Consider the following 17,875-nt stretch of genomic DNA (forward strand, 5'->3'; position numbering starts at 1 on the left):
CCTGGCTGTCCTGGAACTCACTTTGTAGACCAGGCTGGCCTCGAACTCAGAAATCCGCCTGCCTCTGCCTCCCAAGTGCTGGGATTAAAGGCGTGCTAAGATTTTATTTTTATCTTATATGTATGGATTTTCTGTATGCACATATGTCTGTGAGCCATTCATGTGCAGTGATAAAGAAGACGTTGATCCTCTGGAACTGGAGTCACAGAGAACTATGAGATGCCATGTGTGCTGGAATAGAATCCAGGTACTCTGGACAAGTGGTCAATGCTCTTAACCTTTAAACCATCTCTCCAAGTCTCTTTATAAGTGTTCTAGTTCTTCCTGTTATATCCCTCTCCCCTTATTTTACATAAAAGTGAATATTGATTTGTCACAGATGTTTATTATGTTCAAATATCATGAATGGATGTTGAGGTTGTCACAGGGCTATTTCTGAATCAATTGAAGTTATCATATAACTTTGGTACTTGAGCACAATTATGTAGTGAATTATATTTATTGATTTATGAATGTATGTATGTATGTATGTATGTATGTATGTATGTATGTATGCTTCACTGGAATGAAGCCAATTTCATCACAAACTTGAATTATATTTGGATAGAGTTGAAACTTGAATAGAGTTTGCAAGGACTTTGTTGAGAATTTTTGTGTCTATGTTCACCAGTAAGATTAGTCTATAATTCTATTTTCCTCTGGACTTTTACCTGGTTTTTCTATCAGGATAATACTGATTTTGAATAAAGCATTTAGAAGTGTTCTTTTCTATTTTACAGAATAATTTTAGGAGTATTGCTGTTACTTCTTCTTTTAGGATCTAATGTAATTGTATTACGAATCCATTGGGTTCTGAATTTTAAGTTGGGAAACTTTTAATTACTGATTCTATTTCATTGGTTGTTCAGCTGTATTTAAGTTATTCATTCCATAATGGTTTAATTTTGCTACAAAATATAAATATCTACCTATACTTTTTTTTAAATGTTTCAATATGATAAAATATATATTTAATGTAAATCCACATGATTCTTGAAATTTTCTCAGTATCTGATATAAGGATTAGGTTCATCCTCTCTCAATGAGGCTATACAAGGCAGCCCTCTGCTACATATGTGCTGGGGCCTTTGGATGTGCCCATGTATTCTTCTTGGTTGGTGGCTCAGTTTCTGGGAACTCTTAGGGGTCCAGTTAGGTTGACAGTTTTGGTTTTCTGTAGAGAACTAATAAAGGGGGCCCTAGGGATGAGGGGGAAGGGAAAAGGCCCACACCCCACCAGAGTTTCACCTAGTCTCTGGTCTGTCAGGCATGGGAGGCTGCCAGGCACCTTCCACTCATCCCTGGGTAGGAATTCCTCTATTCCACTCTTCAGGGGTTGGCCAAGGGGCATCCCTACCTGGGATTACAGGAGCTACCTTGCTAAAGCCAGCGGTTATAGGAGAGAGGGATGAGGGAAGAGGTTCCCAACACCTGTGAGAGTGTGGGCAGTGGATCCTGAATGGAGCGCAGGAAGGCCTTCTAAGGGGAGATTAGAAACAGCTCATTAGGAGAAAGCCTGTCTCATCCTCCAAGTGCAGTAGGCCTTGATGAGCAGAGACATTCTGTGGTTTTAGAGCTTTATTATAGAAATGCAGGGGGAAAGAGAGAAGGAATGGAGAGAGAGAGAGTGAGAGAGAGAGAGAGAGAGAGAGAGAGAGAGAGAGAGAGAGCGCTAGAGAGAAAGAGAGGAAGAGGAAGAGACGAGAGGAGAAGACAAAGAGAGGAGAGAGGAGAGAAGACAAAGAGAGAGGAGAGAGGGGGTGAGAGAGAAGGGTAAGAAGTAAGAGAGTGAGAAGTAAGAGGGACAAGTAAGAGAACAAGCAGGGGATGAATAGCCCTTTTTATGGTCTTCACTGTTGCTAGGTTACTGGGGAGGAGTTTAGCCTGAAGGTCAGAAGCTTGGGCCATTGCCTACATGACCACTGACGATGCTTCTCTTGTGGGGGCTGTAGGGGGCGGTAACTTAGGCAGGAGCCAGAGTTCCATGAGCATGAGGGAATGCCTACCATGTCATGTAGGTGAATTATCACCACTCTCAGGGTTCAGACCTCAGCTCAACTGGAGACCAGCCTCCAATTCCTCACAGTTTTCCTTTGGGGTTACTATCCTCTTCAATCCCTTCAATCCCTCCCCTAATTCTTCCATAGAGTTTTCTAACATCCATACAATGCTTGGCTCTGAGTATCTGCATCTGTATCAGATGGTAGAGCCTCTCAGAGGACAACCACGTTAGACTCCTGACATGCATGTCCTTTTGAGTCTATGTTACCTCACTCAAAAGGATGATATTTTCTAGTTTCATCCATTTGCCTGCAAAATTCATTATGTCTTTGTTTATAACTGAATAGTATCCAATATTGTATAAATGAACCACATTTTCTGTATCCGTTCTTCAGAGGGACATCTGATTTGCTTATAGTTTCTGGGTATTGAGAATAAGGCTGCTATGAATATAGTGGAGCATGTCCTTTTAGTTTTTATTGAAAGGTATATGTTGTTCTCTGTCATTTTATTAATCTTTTCGTGTTTGAGAATTTCTCATTCTTCTGTTTAATGAGAGATGAAACATTTGCAGCATTATTTTTTTCTTTATTTAAAACCTTTATTGTGTTCATCTTTTTCTTCAGACTGAAGTATTTATTCCAATATTCTCTGTTGGGCTACTTTAGTGGTCAATAATAATTCCTTTAGCTTGCTTTTTATCATAGCTTTTCTTTCACCTTGAATTATGGCAGACATTTGCTGGGTATATTAGAGAGGGTGTGCAGTTATAATCTTTCAAAGTTTGAGAGATATTAGTCCTTCTTGAGTTAATGGATTGAAAAGAAAGAGTCAGCAGCTTTTCTGACTGGCCCGCCTCTCTATGTGACTTGGATCTTTGCATTTTCAGTACACTCTCTCTGTTCTGTAGATTTAGGGTTTTAAATATAGTATAAATGAAGAGTTACTCTTCTTGTTCTGCTTCTTTGCTGTTCTATATGTGTCTTGTGTCTGGATAGGCTTTCTTTCACTATATTTGATAAAATATGTTCCGTGATGTCATTAAAATTTTTATGGCATTTGCATGAAAAATTTATTCTTGGATATTTAGAATATGTAGGTATTGTCATAGTTTTTGACATCTTCTGTTCATACATTCAAAAAATCATCGACCTTGACTGACTCATACTTCATTTTTGTTTTCACATCTTCATACATGATATTTTATCTCCAATACCATTCATTCAGTCTGTGAGGATGTCCACTTAACTTTTTATTTGACCTATTTTTTTTTTTGAATGCTTAGTAGTGTTTTGCTTCTTTTATTTTCATGTTCACCTTTTCTTTTTTTCTTTTTTTCTAATTTATTTTTAATTAGGTATTTTCTTCATTTACATTTCAAATGCTATCCCAAAAGTCCCCCAGACCCTCCTCCACCCCCCACTCCCCTACTCCCCCACTCCCACTTCTTGGCCCTGGCGTTCCCCTGTACTGAGGCATATAAAGTTTGCAAGACCAATGGGTCTCTCTTTCCAATGATGGCCAACTAGGCCATCTTCTGATACATATGCAACTAGAGGCATGAGCTCTGGGGGGTACTGGTTAGTTCATATTGTTGTTCCACCTATAGAGTTNCAGANCCCTTTAGCTCCTTGGGTACTTTCTCTAGCTCCTCCATTGGGGGCCCTGTGATCCATCCAATAGCTGACTGTGAGCATCCACTTCTGTGTTTGCTAGGCCCCGGCATAGTCTCACAAGAGACAGCTATATCTGGGTCCTTTCAGCAAAATCTTGCTAGTGTATGCAATAGTGTCAGTGTTTGGAGGCTGATTATGGGATGGATCCCCAGATATGGCAGTCTCTAGATGGTCCATCCTTTCGTCTCAGCTCCAAACTTTGTCTCTGTAACTCCTTCCATGGGCGTTTTGTTCCTAATTATAAGAAGGGGCAAAGTGACCATACTTTGGTCGTCGTTCTTCTTGAGTTTCATGTGTTTTGCAGATTGTATCTTGTATCTTGGGTATTCTAAGATTCTGGGCTAATATCCACTTATCAGTGAGTACATATCATGTGAGTTCTTTTGTGATTGTGTTACCTCACTCAGGATGATGCCCTCCAGGCCCATCCATTTGCCTAGGAATTTCATAAATTCATTTTTAATAGCTGAGTAGTACTCCATTGTATAAATGTACCACATTTTCTGTATCCATTCCTCTGTTGAGGGATATCTGGGTTCTTTCCAGCTTCTGGCTATTATAAATAAGGCTGCTATATACATAGTTGAGCATGTGTCCTTCTTACCAGTTGGAACATCTTTTGGCTATATGCCCAGGAGAGGTATTGCGGGATCCTCCAGTAGTACTATGTCCAATATTCTGAGGAACCGCCAGACTGATTTCCAGTGTGGTTGTACAAGCTTGCAATCCCACCAACAATGGAGGAGTGTTCCTCTTTCTTCACATTCTTGCCAGCATCTGCTGTCACCTGATTTTTTTATCTTAGCCATTCTTACTGGTGTGAAGTGGAATCTCAGGGTTGTTTTGATTTGCTTTTCCCTGATGATTAAGGATGCTGAACATTTCTTTCAGGTACTTCTCAGCCATCCGGTATTCCTCAGGTGAGAATTCTTTGTTTAACTCTGAGCCCCATTTTTTAATGGGGTTATTTGATTTTCTGGAGTCCGACCTATTTTTTTTTTTTTACTTCCATTATCATTCTGGTTTTATTTTTTCCAGTATTTTATCTCCTTATTAAATTGTTTCAACAACATAAATGAACTTCCTTATTTCATTTTGCTGTCTGTATTCTCTGTGATAATTCTTGAGTCCATTGTGAGTTGTTGTGCCATATTTAAAATGATTTTTAAAAATCTGTATATGAACTTTTATGTTAATCATTTTTGCTGGAGGCCATTTGAATGAGGTTGGTAATTTTTGGCGGTATCAAGTTGTCTTAAATTTTCATGCTTCTTAGGTTTATCTCCTGGGATATGACTATTGGGGGGTCAAATTTTTGCTTAAGACTGGAGGTCTGCTGTTGTGTGGTGCTATGTTAGATTGGTGTTCTAGGTACCAGGCTCTATCTTTTGACTGCTGCTGAGAGTTGAGTTTGAGTATTGCCTATTTGCAACTATTCAGTAACTAACCCATTTTTCATAACAGTAGATAATAATAGAATACAAAATGAGTATAAAATGAATGCTTCTTAAATATTAGTTCTTGAAGTGGTGAGTCAATGCCACTGTGTATACTGATAGTATGGGTGGAAGGGAGGCAAAAGGGTCACAACTGCAGTGTGACTAGCAATAAGTATTGGGCTGTTAGACTGGAAGTAGAGGAGATTGGCCCACATAGGATTTTAAATAATTGAGTAAAAGCAAAAATGGGGGGGGATGTGTGGGCCATTTGGTTAATGATAGACTAAAATGAAGACGTAAGTTTAAAGTAGGTCTGCCTTTGAGCTTTCAGAAATGGAAAAGTAAGAGGAATGGGTATAAGAAAAGAGAAAGGGGAAAAGGAGAGATAGAGGTAGACATAGAGATAGATATAGATAAATAGAGAAGGATGGAGGAAAAGCAAAAAAGAGAAAGAAACAGTATGGGATAATATTTACACTGCTCCGTTTTATCAGAGCATTGGTATGAATTTGACTGAAGCATTTAATATTGTTTTGAATGAAATGTTTTTTTAAGTCTGCTTAGTCTGAGGAGAATCTTTTTTGTTTATATGGAGATTTTAGTCAACAATAGTATCACATCGTATATTTGTTATTTTGGTAAAAGCTATTAGGAGTTCTTTACCTTCCAACATGGTAACTATTTGAGGAGATAGATAAGTTAATTAATTGTAGTAATAATCTCAAATCGTTACCCTATACACCTTAAATATATATATATACTTTTGTCAATGATACTTCATTAAGACTGAGATATCATTGAGAACTGTGAAAGAATTGAATGAGTCTTACTAAAGGAAAATGAAAAAACCTGGAGCGGCAGACACTAAAGATATTACATTTGATAAAATCGCAGGAAAAGTAGATAGTTATCTAAACTCGCAGTAAAAGTAGAAAGTTACCTCAGCCCAAGAACCTCAGCCTCAGCTGTCTGTCACAGACTCCTTCCTCAGCAGCTCCCTCAGGTCCCCGCTGGCCCCGCCCCGCCCTCCGGCCCCGCCCTCCGGCCCCGCCCTCCGGCCCCGCCCTCCGGCCCCGCCCTCCGGCCCCGCCTCTCCGGCTTCTTCCCACTAGTCTGGCCACTCAGACCTCTCTGGCTCCGCCCTCTCTCCCCTTGAGTGGCTTACAAATGAGAGGAAGATTCCGGCCACTCCCCGCTATCGACCAATAAAAACTGGCCTCGTCATTTGCCACTTCCCGGTCGCGGGTGAAGTGCTGCGTCTCCCCGCCCTCTCTCCTCACCGCCTCCGGGTTCTAGGAAGATGGCGAAGGTCACTGAGCGTTATGATGTGACTTGGGAAGGTAATTTTGGGCGGGGAGGGTGCAGGAAGACCCAAAGCCCTGGGAAATGGTTCAGAATTACCCAGAATCCCCGGAGAGATTCGTACCCGGTTGTGTCCTCCGTCGGGCAGCTCTTTCTGAACTGCCCGAACCGAGTGGACACTGTGGCTGGTTCTTTCCTGGGCCCGGCCACAATCTGCGGCGTACCATGTCGCGATTGCTGGCCCGTACACCGATCCACCTGCCTCCCTGCGCACCGGTTTTGTTATCTTCTGTTTAGGAGGCAGGAGGGACGCGGGGCTGCGACTGTCACACAGCATGTGGTTTCTGGGAGGCGAGGAGGCGGGATCAATGTGTTGAAGCCAAGAAATAAGTGCAGTGGGATCTGTTTCTTCAACATGCACTTTCCATGGGTTTAGAAACTCTCCATTTTAACTTCCTTGGCCAGTCCTATTTAAAGCACATACAATGTAGCTTCTTACTTACTTTCTGCCAACTAATTCATTTTCTGAAGGAGATTGTAACTGGTTAAATTGGAGGTATGTGTTCACATGTGATAGTCTTATCCTGTCTGATTGACCAAGAGTGGAGAATCTTTAAATAAAATATTTAAATCTTGGGATCAGTTCTGTATGAGCTGTTATCTCTTTCAAAAAACGTTGGTGGGAGTCATGCTTAAGAAAATAAATGTTTTTAAAAGCATGAGATTTCTGTCCAGATCCCCAGCAGTTGGCACAGTACAGTGTACTTCAGTAGCTAATTTGCCCATTGAATACTTTTGTAGGATCTTTAACATGTAGAGTGAAATTTACATGAATTGTTTGAATGCAAATAAATCTCAAATAGTATTAGAAGGTAAAGATTTTATATTGAATAAAATCCTAGTCCTAGTTCTTTATGTCATATAAGACAAATGTTCAAAGAGTTTACAGTTTAATGGAACAACAGACCTGTCAATTCATTTTTAAAAAGTTCATGTCAACACATACCCTCCCACTGTAAAGTAGATAGGTTAGTAGGTGTTCCTTTCACTGCTTTTAAACATGTTATAAATACCTTAAGATTGTTGAAAAGTGATATTTTTAAGGTGTGTGAAGGATAGCTTTTAAAATCTGTTAATGTGTACAATCAAGAGACAAAGATTATGTTACTATTGGCAAGCAAAACGATTATGTGTAGCTTCATGCTGTCCTGTGGGCATTCTAAGGTATAGCGATATAACTAGATTTGGAATAGTGACTGCTGTGCAATTTGTTGAGCAACGAAAGAAGAAATTATTTTTAAAGTGGTCAGTAAGCTTCTAACCTGAGAGAAAAGATTTTGTTGTTGGCTGATAGTTTTTTTGTTTGTTTTTTATTTTTGTTTTTCAAGACAGAGTTTCTCTGTATAGTCCTGGCTGTCCTGGGAACTCACTCGGTAGACCAGGCTGGCCTCGAACTCAGAAATCCACCTGCCTCTGCCTCCTGAGTGCTGGGATTATTATGTCACTCTGCTGAATGATCTGGCTCTCGATGGCATCTAGCTGGAGCCACTGCCTGTCCCAACTCTGAGCTGGCTCAGCTTGTCTTTCCTAGATTGCCTAAATTGGCATGCACTTGTCTTCACCGTTGGCACAAGTGATTCCTTCCATCAACAGAGTTCTCCCCTCATAGCCTCTCTCCTCACTCTTAAATGTTAGTCTCTCAGAATCGTGCTCAAAAGTTACAGGTTGCTGTACCCTTAAGCACGCATCTTCTCACCCCTGCCACCATATTTACAAGAGAAGTAAAGAGGAGAAAACATGAAAATGAAAATCTCAAGCAACTGAATGGAACAAAACCTCCTGGATTGTGTGCTTTCTTTCTATTGAAGCACTTGCTTGCTTCTGTTACCTCAAAATTTTTTCTCTGTTAGAATGAAAGAAACTAGGCCTACTTTGCTCATTTTTATGTAACTAGTGCTTGGCACAGTGAAGAAACAATTTACTAATGGACTGAATTATTCAGAGTGTTTACAACCAACACTAATAAGTTGTCCATGCTTTTTCTAGCTTTCTGGCCACTATCTTATGTGAACCTGGGCACCCCAGTGACTAGGACACAGTTTCCTTATTGTAAAATGAAGGCTTAATTTTCCTGAAAACCTGTTTGATGAGAATATGGATGGTTGATGAGATGACACTCAGATGGAGCTTTGTTTGGATATGGTGGACAGACAGAGTCAGCTGTATCCTTAGGACCTCCATTAGCATCATAAATGGATCCAAAGAACACTATAGAGTGTGTATGTGTGGGGTGTCTGTGTGTGTGCATATATATGTCTCTTTGTGTGGTGTTTGTTACATGTCATACATGAGAGTGTGGGTGTGCATAGGCACAAAGATGCCAGGAGAGGGAGTTATATATCTTGCTGTATACTCTTTATTTGAGGCGGGGTTTATCACTAAACCTGAAGCCAGGCTAGAAGACTGCAAACACCAGTGAGCAATATCTCCTCCCCTGACTTCTTTCCTAGTGCTGGGGTTAGAGCTAAGCAGGGCTCTTTATGTTTTGCAAGGGATTCAACTCAGGATCTTATGCTTGCAAAACAAGGACTCTTACCCAACAAGAGCTCTTAACCATTGAGCATCTCCCGAGACCCTGTAATTTTTGTAATAGGAATGCATATAAAAGACTTTAGTAAGTTTAACACTCTTTTAAGTCTCAAATAGATGATATAAACAAATAAAATGTTCATTTCATAAGCCAGTTGAAAGCATTTGTTAAGTAGAATATTTAGAATTTAGACTTGTAAGGAAATTAGTCAAGTTTCTTGAGAATATATATTTAGGCATGGCTGGATAGGGTGCCTTGTGCAGAGCCTAGCATAATAGATGTGAAATGAGTTTTTAAGATACTGTAGAGAATTTTGTTTGTATTCCTCCCTTTTTACTTCATACCTTAAGAAGCCACCATTTTGACAGTTCATGGATGCAGCTTCCCTCTCATATCTAGAAGACATAGTCTCATAGCTAACATTATGGTTTGCTGACTCTCAACTTTTCAGCCACATTTTTGGAATTTTCTCTGAGACTGGGGTATAGGCACTGCACTGTATAAGTATCAACAGTTTGGTTTCTGTATCTTACTTTTTCTTTGAGGTGCTAGGAACACCTTGTGCCAGTTCAAATGTTTATATTTTATACATCTGGTATATTTGCCATTACAAATAACTCCCTCTTTGTAATATTTTGATTTTTTTTCTTTTTGTATGTATGTGTGTGTATGTATGTAGATGTCATAAGTTCCTGCCAGGTGTTTGTCTATTGATTTCTACCTAATTTTACAAAACAGTTTTTCCCACTATATCTTGAACTCACTCATTGGCTGGACTGATTGGCCAGTGGGTCTCCAGGATCCACTTCTCTGTGTTTTTATAACTGAGGGAGAGTGTCTCCATGTCCAGGTTTTTGCAGTGGTTCTAGGGATTGGAACTAAGGTCTTTATATCCTTCTGCAGTAAGCCCTGTATCAGGTGAATTGTCTTTCCCCCCTGCCCCTTGTTTTTGTTTCTGAATAGTGATTTCTATGTTTACTTCATTTTTTTCACACTGTTCTTTTGATGGGTTCTCTGCATCCATTTGCTGCCAAGTGCTGGAACACATTAGATTGACTTCGCATCTCACTAGTGCACTGCCATACATAGCTGGAAGAACACTTCTACTGAAGTTTCTATACATTGTAATAACTTACATGTTGCCTTCAAATTTAGTACCCACCCCATCCATTAAGAGCCATGGCAATTTCATTATCACTGATTTGGTGTTCCAAATTTTGGGACTATGAATAATTGTTAGAAGGTATATATTGATTCATATAAGTGAATCTGTAAATGGTCTTTGAGTATTTATATTGGAATGGAGGAAATACAGGGAGAAAGGAGTTTTGTACAAAAGAAACAAGAGTAGGAAGCAGGCTATTTCCTTATTTCTTGAGGTTCAGGTGTCTTAGCACAGTGAGACCTAGTCCTTAGGGAAAAATGAACAGGATAGCCCCTTGGTAACCTCTCCTATTGCTATTACCCTTAGTACAAAGACAGAAGTTAATAGCATACAGAGAGTGATGAGTAGCTTACCTTTGAAGTATACAATAAAATGAGCTTGGATTTGAAGAGCATGCTGCCTTTGGGGAACAGCTTTAACAAGAAGTATACTCAAAGGAGGAATGCTCCCCAATTTTTATTTCTAGCCAGAGATTTTCCCTTATTTTGCTTACTTAAGGTAGCCTAACCTTTCGTACTGCTTTATGTTTACTAGAATGCTTTCTATAAATTACTCGATAGTAGGAGTCCTAAACTCAGACTACATAAATGGGGGCAGCGTATGTATGAATTTGGCTGAAAGACTGTAGCAGTGCTTATGAGGAATTCACAAGGGCTATTAATTTAAATCGACTTAGAAGTAAAAGAAAAGTCCAAACCACAGCACTGTCCAAACCTGGGCTCTCGGTTTTGCTGTATTTAAGTTTCATAAGAGCCTGTTAAAGCTTCTAACCCTGTGTATTTAATAACCAAAGTGGTAGAAATGTTCAGTGATAAGTCCCAAATCACCACTTTCAGGTTGAGGAAGTTGATTTAATACTAGTTCTCCAGCTACATCCCTTGTCATTCTGCTTCTTAGTGCCTAGAGACACGCATCAGCATATTTTCTTTTAATAAAGAAGAACCTGATAGCAAGTATTTCTATCTAAATGTTCTAAATGTCAGCAGCTTTGTGTATTATTTGGCTTGTATTGGCTCTTCCTGTAACATTACAGCACAGAAAACCAACCTCCCTAAACGTAGGTTCTAATAAAAGTTGGCTTGCAAAACAATTGGCTACAAATTTTGGCCATAAGGTGGTAGTTTCTTGACTCAAATTTAAATTTTCTGCTATAAATGCAAAGTGAAGAACAAGCCAGAGATAGTGTAGTTAGAACAAGACTAATAGTGTTTGGGGTTATTATTGAATAGAGGCTGACTGAGGAAGAATCATCAAAGTAGCAACATGCATACAAACGAACAAAAATTTCTGTTTTCAGCACACACAATAATGCTCATACGGTAGCCAAATTATATGACTATTATTTTTTAATCTTCACTTGGTAGATGAGAATGTTGAAATGCAAAGTGATTGTAGAAAATGTCAATGTTGAGATTTGAAGAGCAGATGTTTGAGTATTGCATTTCCAATCTTGATCTGTGTGTGCAGATGAAAATAAGAAAGATGTATGTTCTAAGGTAGATACTTAATTGTACCTTAGCTGTCTGTCTTAATTCAGGTCAATAGACAAATACACTGCAGTGGATGTCTTAAATCATACATTGTCTCCATATGGTTCCAGAGGATAGGAAGTGGAGAGGCAGGTCCTGGCAGATCCAGTGTCTAGCAAGGAATAGACAACTAATGGCATAAAGCAGAGAAGACAGAGCCTTTTACATCTTGTGAGAGCACTGATCGACTGCCTTCCAATGGCCCGTTTGCCACTTAAGGTCTTGGGAGTTTTAGTTTAGTTTTTAATTAACTTGAAAAATCACAAACATTTATCCTGTAATATTGTGTAAAAGGAATCAGATTAAACATGCTTTTAAAATACTTTGGTTTTGGTTTTTATTATTATAAACCGTATAAAATCTTATGAACTAAGATTTTCAGATCTTAGTTCTCCAGACTGGGATTTTTATTTTATTTTATTATTTATTTACTACCTATTTTTGGCCAGTGGTTCTGGGGAAGGCATTCTGGTTCTCTGGGGGAAGAACAAAGGCTGTGCACAGGTTAGACATAAGGGGCTGAATTCATTTTTCTTAAAAACAAAAACAAAAACAAAACAAAACAAACCAACCAACCAACCAAACAAACAAACAAACAAAAAAAACAAAAACAGGAACCCTCTTCTCTTTTGTCATAATTAACACATAAGAGATAACTAATACTCCTCTCTGCTCACTCCTGTGATAAGGATATTGATCCATTCAGTAGGACAGAAGCCATAAGGATCTGATAATACCTTAAAGGTTCAATATGGTTGTATTCAGAATCAAATTTTCAACCCATGAGGCATTTAAACCAAAGTAGAGTTTTTTTTTTTATTAGATATTTTCTTCATTTACATTTCAAGTACTATCTCGAAAGTCCCCTATACCCTCCCCCTGCCCTCCCAACCCACCCACTCCTGCTTCCTGGCCTTGGCATTTCCCTGTACTGGGGCATATGATCTTCACAAGACCAAGGTCCTCTCCTCCCATTGATGGCCAACTAGGCCATCCTCTGCTACATATGCAACTAGAGACACAGTTCTGGGGTGTACTGGTTAGTTCATATTGTTGATCCTCCTAGAGGGTTGTAAACCCCTTTAGCTACTTGGTTACTTTCTCTAGCTCCTTCATTAGGGGCCCTGTGTTCCATGCAATAGATGACTGTGAGCATCCACTTCTGTATTTGCCAGGCACTGGCATAGCCTCTCAAGAGATAGCTATATCAGGGTCCCGTGAGCTAAATCTTGCTGGCATATGCAATAGAGTCTGGGTTTGGTGGTTGTTTATGGGATGGGTCCCCAAGTGGGGCAGTCTCTGGATGGTCCTTTCTTCTGCCTCAGCTCTGAACTTAGTCTCTGTAATTCTCTCCATGGGTATTTTGTTCCCCATTCTAAGAAGGAACTAAGTATCCACACTTTGGTATTTCTTCTTGAGTTTCATGTGTTTTGCAAGTTGTATCTTGGATATTCTAAGTTTCTGGGTTAATACCTACTTATCAGTGACTGTATATCATGTGTGTTCTTTTGTGACTGGTTACCTCACTCAGGATGATATCCTCCAGATCCATCTATTTGCCTAAGAATTTCATAAATTCATTGTTTTTAATTGCTGAGTAGTACTCTATTGTGTAAATGTACCACATTTTTTGTATCCATTCCTCTTTTCAGGGACATCAGGGTTCTTTCCAGCTTCTGGCTATTATAAATAAGGCTGCTATGAACATAGTGGATCATGTGTCCTTATTACAAGTTGGAACATCTTCTGGATATATGCCCAAGAGAGGTATTGCTGGATCTTCCAGTAATACTATGTTCAATTTTCTGAGGAACCTCCATACTGATTTCCAGAGTGGTTTTACCAGCTTGTAATCCCACTAACAATGGAGGAGTGTTCCTTTTTCTCCACAACCTCACCAGCATCTGCTATTACCTGAATTTTTGATCTTAGCCATTCTGACTGGTGTGAGATGGAATCTCAGGGTTGTTTTGATTTGCATTTCCCTGATGATCAAGGATGTTGATCATCTTTTCAGGTGCTTCTCAGCCATTCGTTATTCCTCAGGTGAGAATTCTTTGTTTAGCTCTGTACCCCATTTTTTAATAGGGTTATTTGATTTTCTGGAATCCTTCTTCTTGAGTTCTTTATATATATTGAATATTAGTCCCCTGTCTGATTGAGGATTGGTAAAGATCCTTTCCCAATCTGTTGGTGGCCTTTTTGTTTTATTGACAGTGTCTTTTGCCTTATAGAAGAACCTTTGCAGTTTTATGAGGTCCCATTTGTTGATTCTCGATCTTATATCACAAGCCATTGCTGTTCTGTTCAGAAATTTTTCCCCTGTGCCCATATCTTCGAGGCATTTCCCCACTTTCTCCTCTATAAGTTTCAGTGTCTCTGGTTTTATGTGGAGTTCCTTGATCCACTTAGACTTGAGCATAGTACAAGGAGATAAGAATGGATCAATTCACAGTCTTCTACATGATAACTGCCAGTTGAGCCAGCACCATTTGTTGAAAATGCTGTCTTTTATCCACTGGATGGTTTTAGCTCCCTTGCAGAGATCAAGTGACTATAGGTGTGTGGGTTCATTTCTGTGTCTTCAGTTATATTCCATTGATCTACCTGTCTGTCATTGTACCAGTACCATGCAATTTTCATAACAATTGCTCTGTAGTTACAGCTTGAGGTCAGGCATGGTGATTCCACCAGAGGTTCTTTTATTGTTGAGAATAGGTATTTTTGTTTTTCTTTTTTTTGTTGTTTTTTGTTTTTTGTTTTTTGTTTTTTGTTTTCGAGACAGAGTTTCTCTGTGTAGTCATGGGGGTCCTGTAACTCACTCTGTAGACCAGGCTGGCCTTGAACTCAAAAATTCGCCTGCCTCCGCCTCCCAAGTGTTGGGATTAAAGGTGTGCGCCCTTTGCTATCCTGGGTTTTTTGTTATTCCAGATGAATTTGCAAATTGCCCTTTCTAACTCGGTGAAGAATTGAGTTGGAATTTTGATGGAATATTGAATCTGTAGATTGTTTTCATCAAGATAGCCATTTTGACTATATTAATCCTGCCCATCCATGCATGGGAGATGTTTCCATCTTCTGAGATCTTCGATTTTTTTTCTTCAGAGACTTGAAGTTCCTATCATACAGATCCCTCACTTCTTTAGTTAGAGTTACACAAGGCATTTTATATTATTTGTGACTATGGTGAAGGGTGTTGTTTCCCTAATTTCTTTCTCAGCCTATTTATCATTGTGTAGAAAAAGGCCACGGATTTGTTTGAGTTAACTTTATATCCAGCTACTTCACTGAAGCTGTTTATCAGGTTTAGGAGTTCTCTGATGGAATTTTTAGGGTCACTTATATATACTATCATATCATCTGCAAANCTTGCAGAGATCAAGTGACTATAGGTGTGTGGGTTCATTTCTGTGTCTTCAGTTATATTCCATTGATCTACCTGTCTGTCATTGTACCAGTACCATGCAATTTTCATAACAATTGCTCTGTAGTTACAGCTTGAGGTCAGGCATGGTGATTCCACCAGAGGTTCTTTTATTGTTGAGAATAGGTATTTTTGTTTTTCTTTTTTTTGTTGTTTTTTGTTTTTTGTTTTTTGTTTTTTGTTTTCGAGACAGAGTTTCTCTGTGTAGTCATGGGGGTCCTGTAACTCACTCTGTAGACCAGGCTGGCCTTGAACTCAAAAATTCGCCTGCCTCCGCCTCCCAAGTGTTGGGATTAAAGGTGTGCGCCCTTTGCTATCCTGGGTTTTTTGTTATTCCAGATGAATTTGCAAATTGCCCTTTCTAACTCGGTGAAGAATTGAGTTGGAATTTTGATGGAATATTGAATCTGTAGATTGTTTTCATCAAGATAGCCATTTTGACTATATTAATCCTGCCCATCCATGCATGGGAGATGTTTCCATCTTCTGAGATCTTCGATTTTTTTTCTTCAGAGACTTGAAGTTCCTATCATACAGATCCCTCACTTCTTTAGTTAGAGTTACACAAGGCATTTTATATTATTTGTGACTATGGTGAAGGGTGTTGTTTCCCTAATTTCTTTCTCAGCCTATTTATCATTGTGTAGAAAAAGGCCACGGATTTGTTTGAGTTAACTTTATATCCAGCTACTTCACTGAAGCTGTTTATCAGGTTTAGGAGTTCTCTGATGGAATTTTTAGGGTCACTTATATATACTATCATATCATCTGCAAATAGTAATATTTTGACTTCTTCCTTTCCAATTTGCATCCCCTTGATCTCCTTTTGTTGTCTAATTACTCTGGCTAGGACTTCCAGTGCTATACTTAATAGGTAGGGAGAAATTGGGCAACCTTGTGTAGTCCCTGATTTTAGTGGGGTTGCTTCACGTTTCTCTCCATTTAGTTTGATGCTGGCTACTGGTTTGCTGTATATTGCTTTTATTATGTTAGGTATGGGCCTTGAATTCCTGATCTTTCTAAGACTTTTATTATGAAGGGGTGTTGGATTTTGTCAAATGCTTTCTCAGCATCTAACGAGATGATCATGTGATTTTTGTCTTTGAGTCTGTTTATATAGTGGATTACGTTGATGGATTTCTATATATTAATCTGTCCCTGAATCCTTGGAATGAAGCCTACTTTATCAAGATGGATGATCATTTTGATGTGTTCTTGGATTTGGTTAGTGAGAATTTTACTGAATATTTTTGCATTGATATTCGTAAGGGAAATTGGTCTGAAGTTCTCTNTCTTTGTTGGGTCTTTCTGTGGTTTAGGTATCAGAGTAATTGTGGCTTCATAGAATGAATTGGGCAGAGTACCTTCTGCTTCTATTTTGTGGATTAATTTGAGGAGTATTGGAATTAGGTCTTCTTTGAAGGTTTGATAGAATTCTGTACTGAACCCATCTGGTCCTGGACTTTTTTTTTTGGTTGGGAGACTATTAATGACTGCTTCTATTTCTTTAGGAGATATGGGACTGTTTAGATCATCAATCTGATCCTGATTTAATTTTGGTATCTGGTATCTGTCTAGAAATTTGTCCATATCATCCAGGTTTTCCAGTTTTGTTGAGTATAGCCTGTTGTAGTAGGATCTGATGATGCTTTGGATTTCCTCAGGTTCTGTTCGTATATCTCCCTTTTCATTTCTGATTTTGTTAATTAGAATACTCTCCCTGTGCCCTCTAGTTAGTCTGGCTAAGTGTTTATCTATCTTGTTGATTTTCTCAAAGAACCAGCTCCTGGTTAGGTTGATTCTTTGAATAGTTCTTTTTGTTTCCACTTGGTTGATTTCACCCCTGAGTTTGATTATTTCCTGCCATCTATTCCTCTTGGGTGAATTTGCTTCCTTTTGTTCTAGAGCTTGAAGGTGTGCTGTCAAGCTGCTAGTGTATGCTCTTTCTAGTTTCTGTTTGGAGGCACTCAGAGCTATGAGTTTTCCTCTTAGGACCATTTTCATTGTGTTCCATAAGTTTGGGTATGTTGTGGCTTAATTTTCATTAAACTCTAAAGAGTCTTTACTTTCTTAGTTTCTTCCTTGACCAAGGTATCATTGAGTAGAGTGTTGTTCAGCTTCCACATGAATGTTGGCTTTCTATTATTTGTGTGATTGAAGATCAGCCTTAGTCCACCGTGATCTGATAGGATGAATGGGATAATTTCAATATTTTTGTATCTGTTGAGGCCTGTTTTGTGACCAATTATATGGTCAATTTTGGAAAAGGTACCATGAGGTACTGAGAAGAAGGTATATCCTTTTGTTTTAGGATAAAATGTTGTGTAGATGTCTGTTAAGTCCATTTGTTTCATAACTTCTGTTAGTTTCCATGTGTCTCTGTTTAGTTTCTGTTTCTAGGATCTGACCATTGATGAGAGCTGGGTGTTGAAGTCTCCCACTATTATTGTGTGAGGTGCAATGTGTGCTTTGAGCTTTTACTAAAGTTTCTTTAATGAATGTGGCTGCCCTTGCATTTGGAGCATGGATATTCAGAATTGAGAGTTCATCTTGGAAGATTTTATCTTTGATGAGTATGAAGTGTATGAAGTGCCCCTCCTTGTTTTTTTTTTTGGGGGGGGGTGTTCTTTTTTTGGATAACTTTGGGTTGGAAGACCATTTTATTTGATATTAGAATGGCTACTCCAGCTTGTTTCTTCAGACCATTTGC

At 39.0% G+C, this 17,875-nt stretch overlaps 1 protein-coding gene and 1 long non-coding RNA gene across 2 annotated transcripts in view; one reads left to right on the forward strand and one right to left on the reverse strand.

Annotated features, from left to right (window-relative positions):
* LOC110310150 overlaps positions 1 to 6,164 on the reverse strand; it is a 39,982-nt gene extending 33,818 nt beyond the window's left edge. Inside the window, exon 1 of the long non-coding RNA XR_002379813.1 lies at positions 6,096 to 6,164. This is a non-coding gene — a long non-coding RNA (uncharacterized LOC110310150). The remainder of the gene's footprint in view (positions 1 to 6,095) is intronic.
* Positions 6,165 to 6,379: 215 nt separating this feature from the next.
* Positions 6,380 to 17,875, forward strand: part of Emc2 (ER membrane protein complex subunit 2) — a 42,907-nt gene continuing 31,411 nt past the window's right edge. Inside the window, exon 1 of the mRNA XM_021183371.2 lies at positions 6,380 to 6,495. Coding sequence (XP_021039030.1) covers positions 6,456 to 6,495 — 40 coding nt within the window. The 5' untranslated portion in view covers positions 6,380 to 6,455. The remainder of the gene's footprint in view (positions 6,496 to 17,875) is intronic.

Source organism: Mus caroli, chromosome 15, assembly GCF_900094665.2.
Source record: "Mus caroli chromosome 15, CAROLI_EIJ_v1.1, whole genome shotgun sequence".
Taxonomy (NCBI): Eukaryota; Metazoa; Chordata; class Mammalia; order Rodentia; family Muridae; genus Mus; species Mus caroli.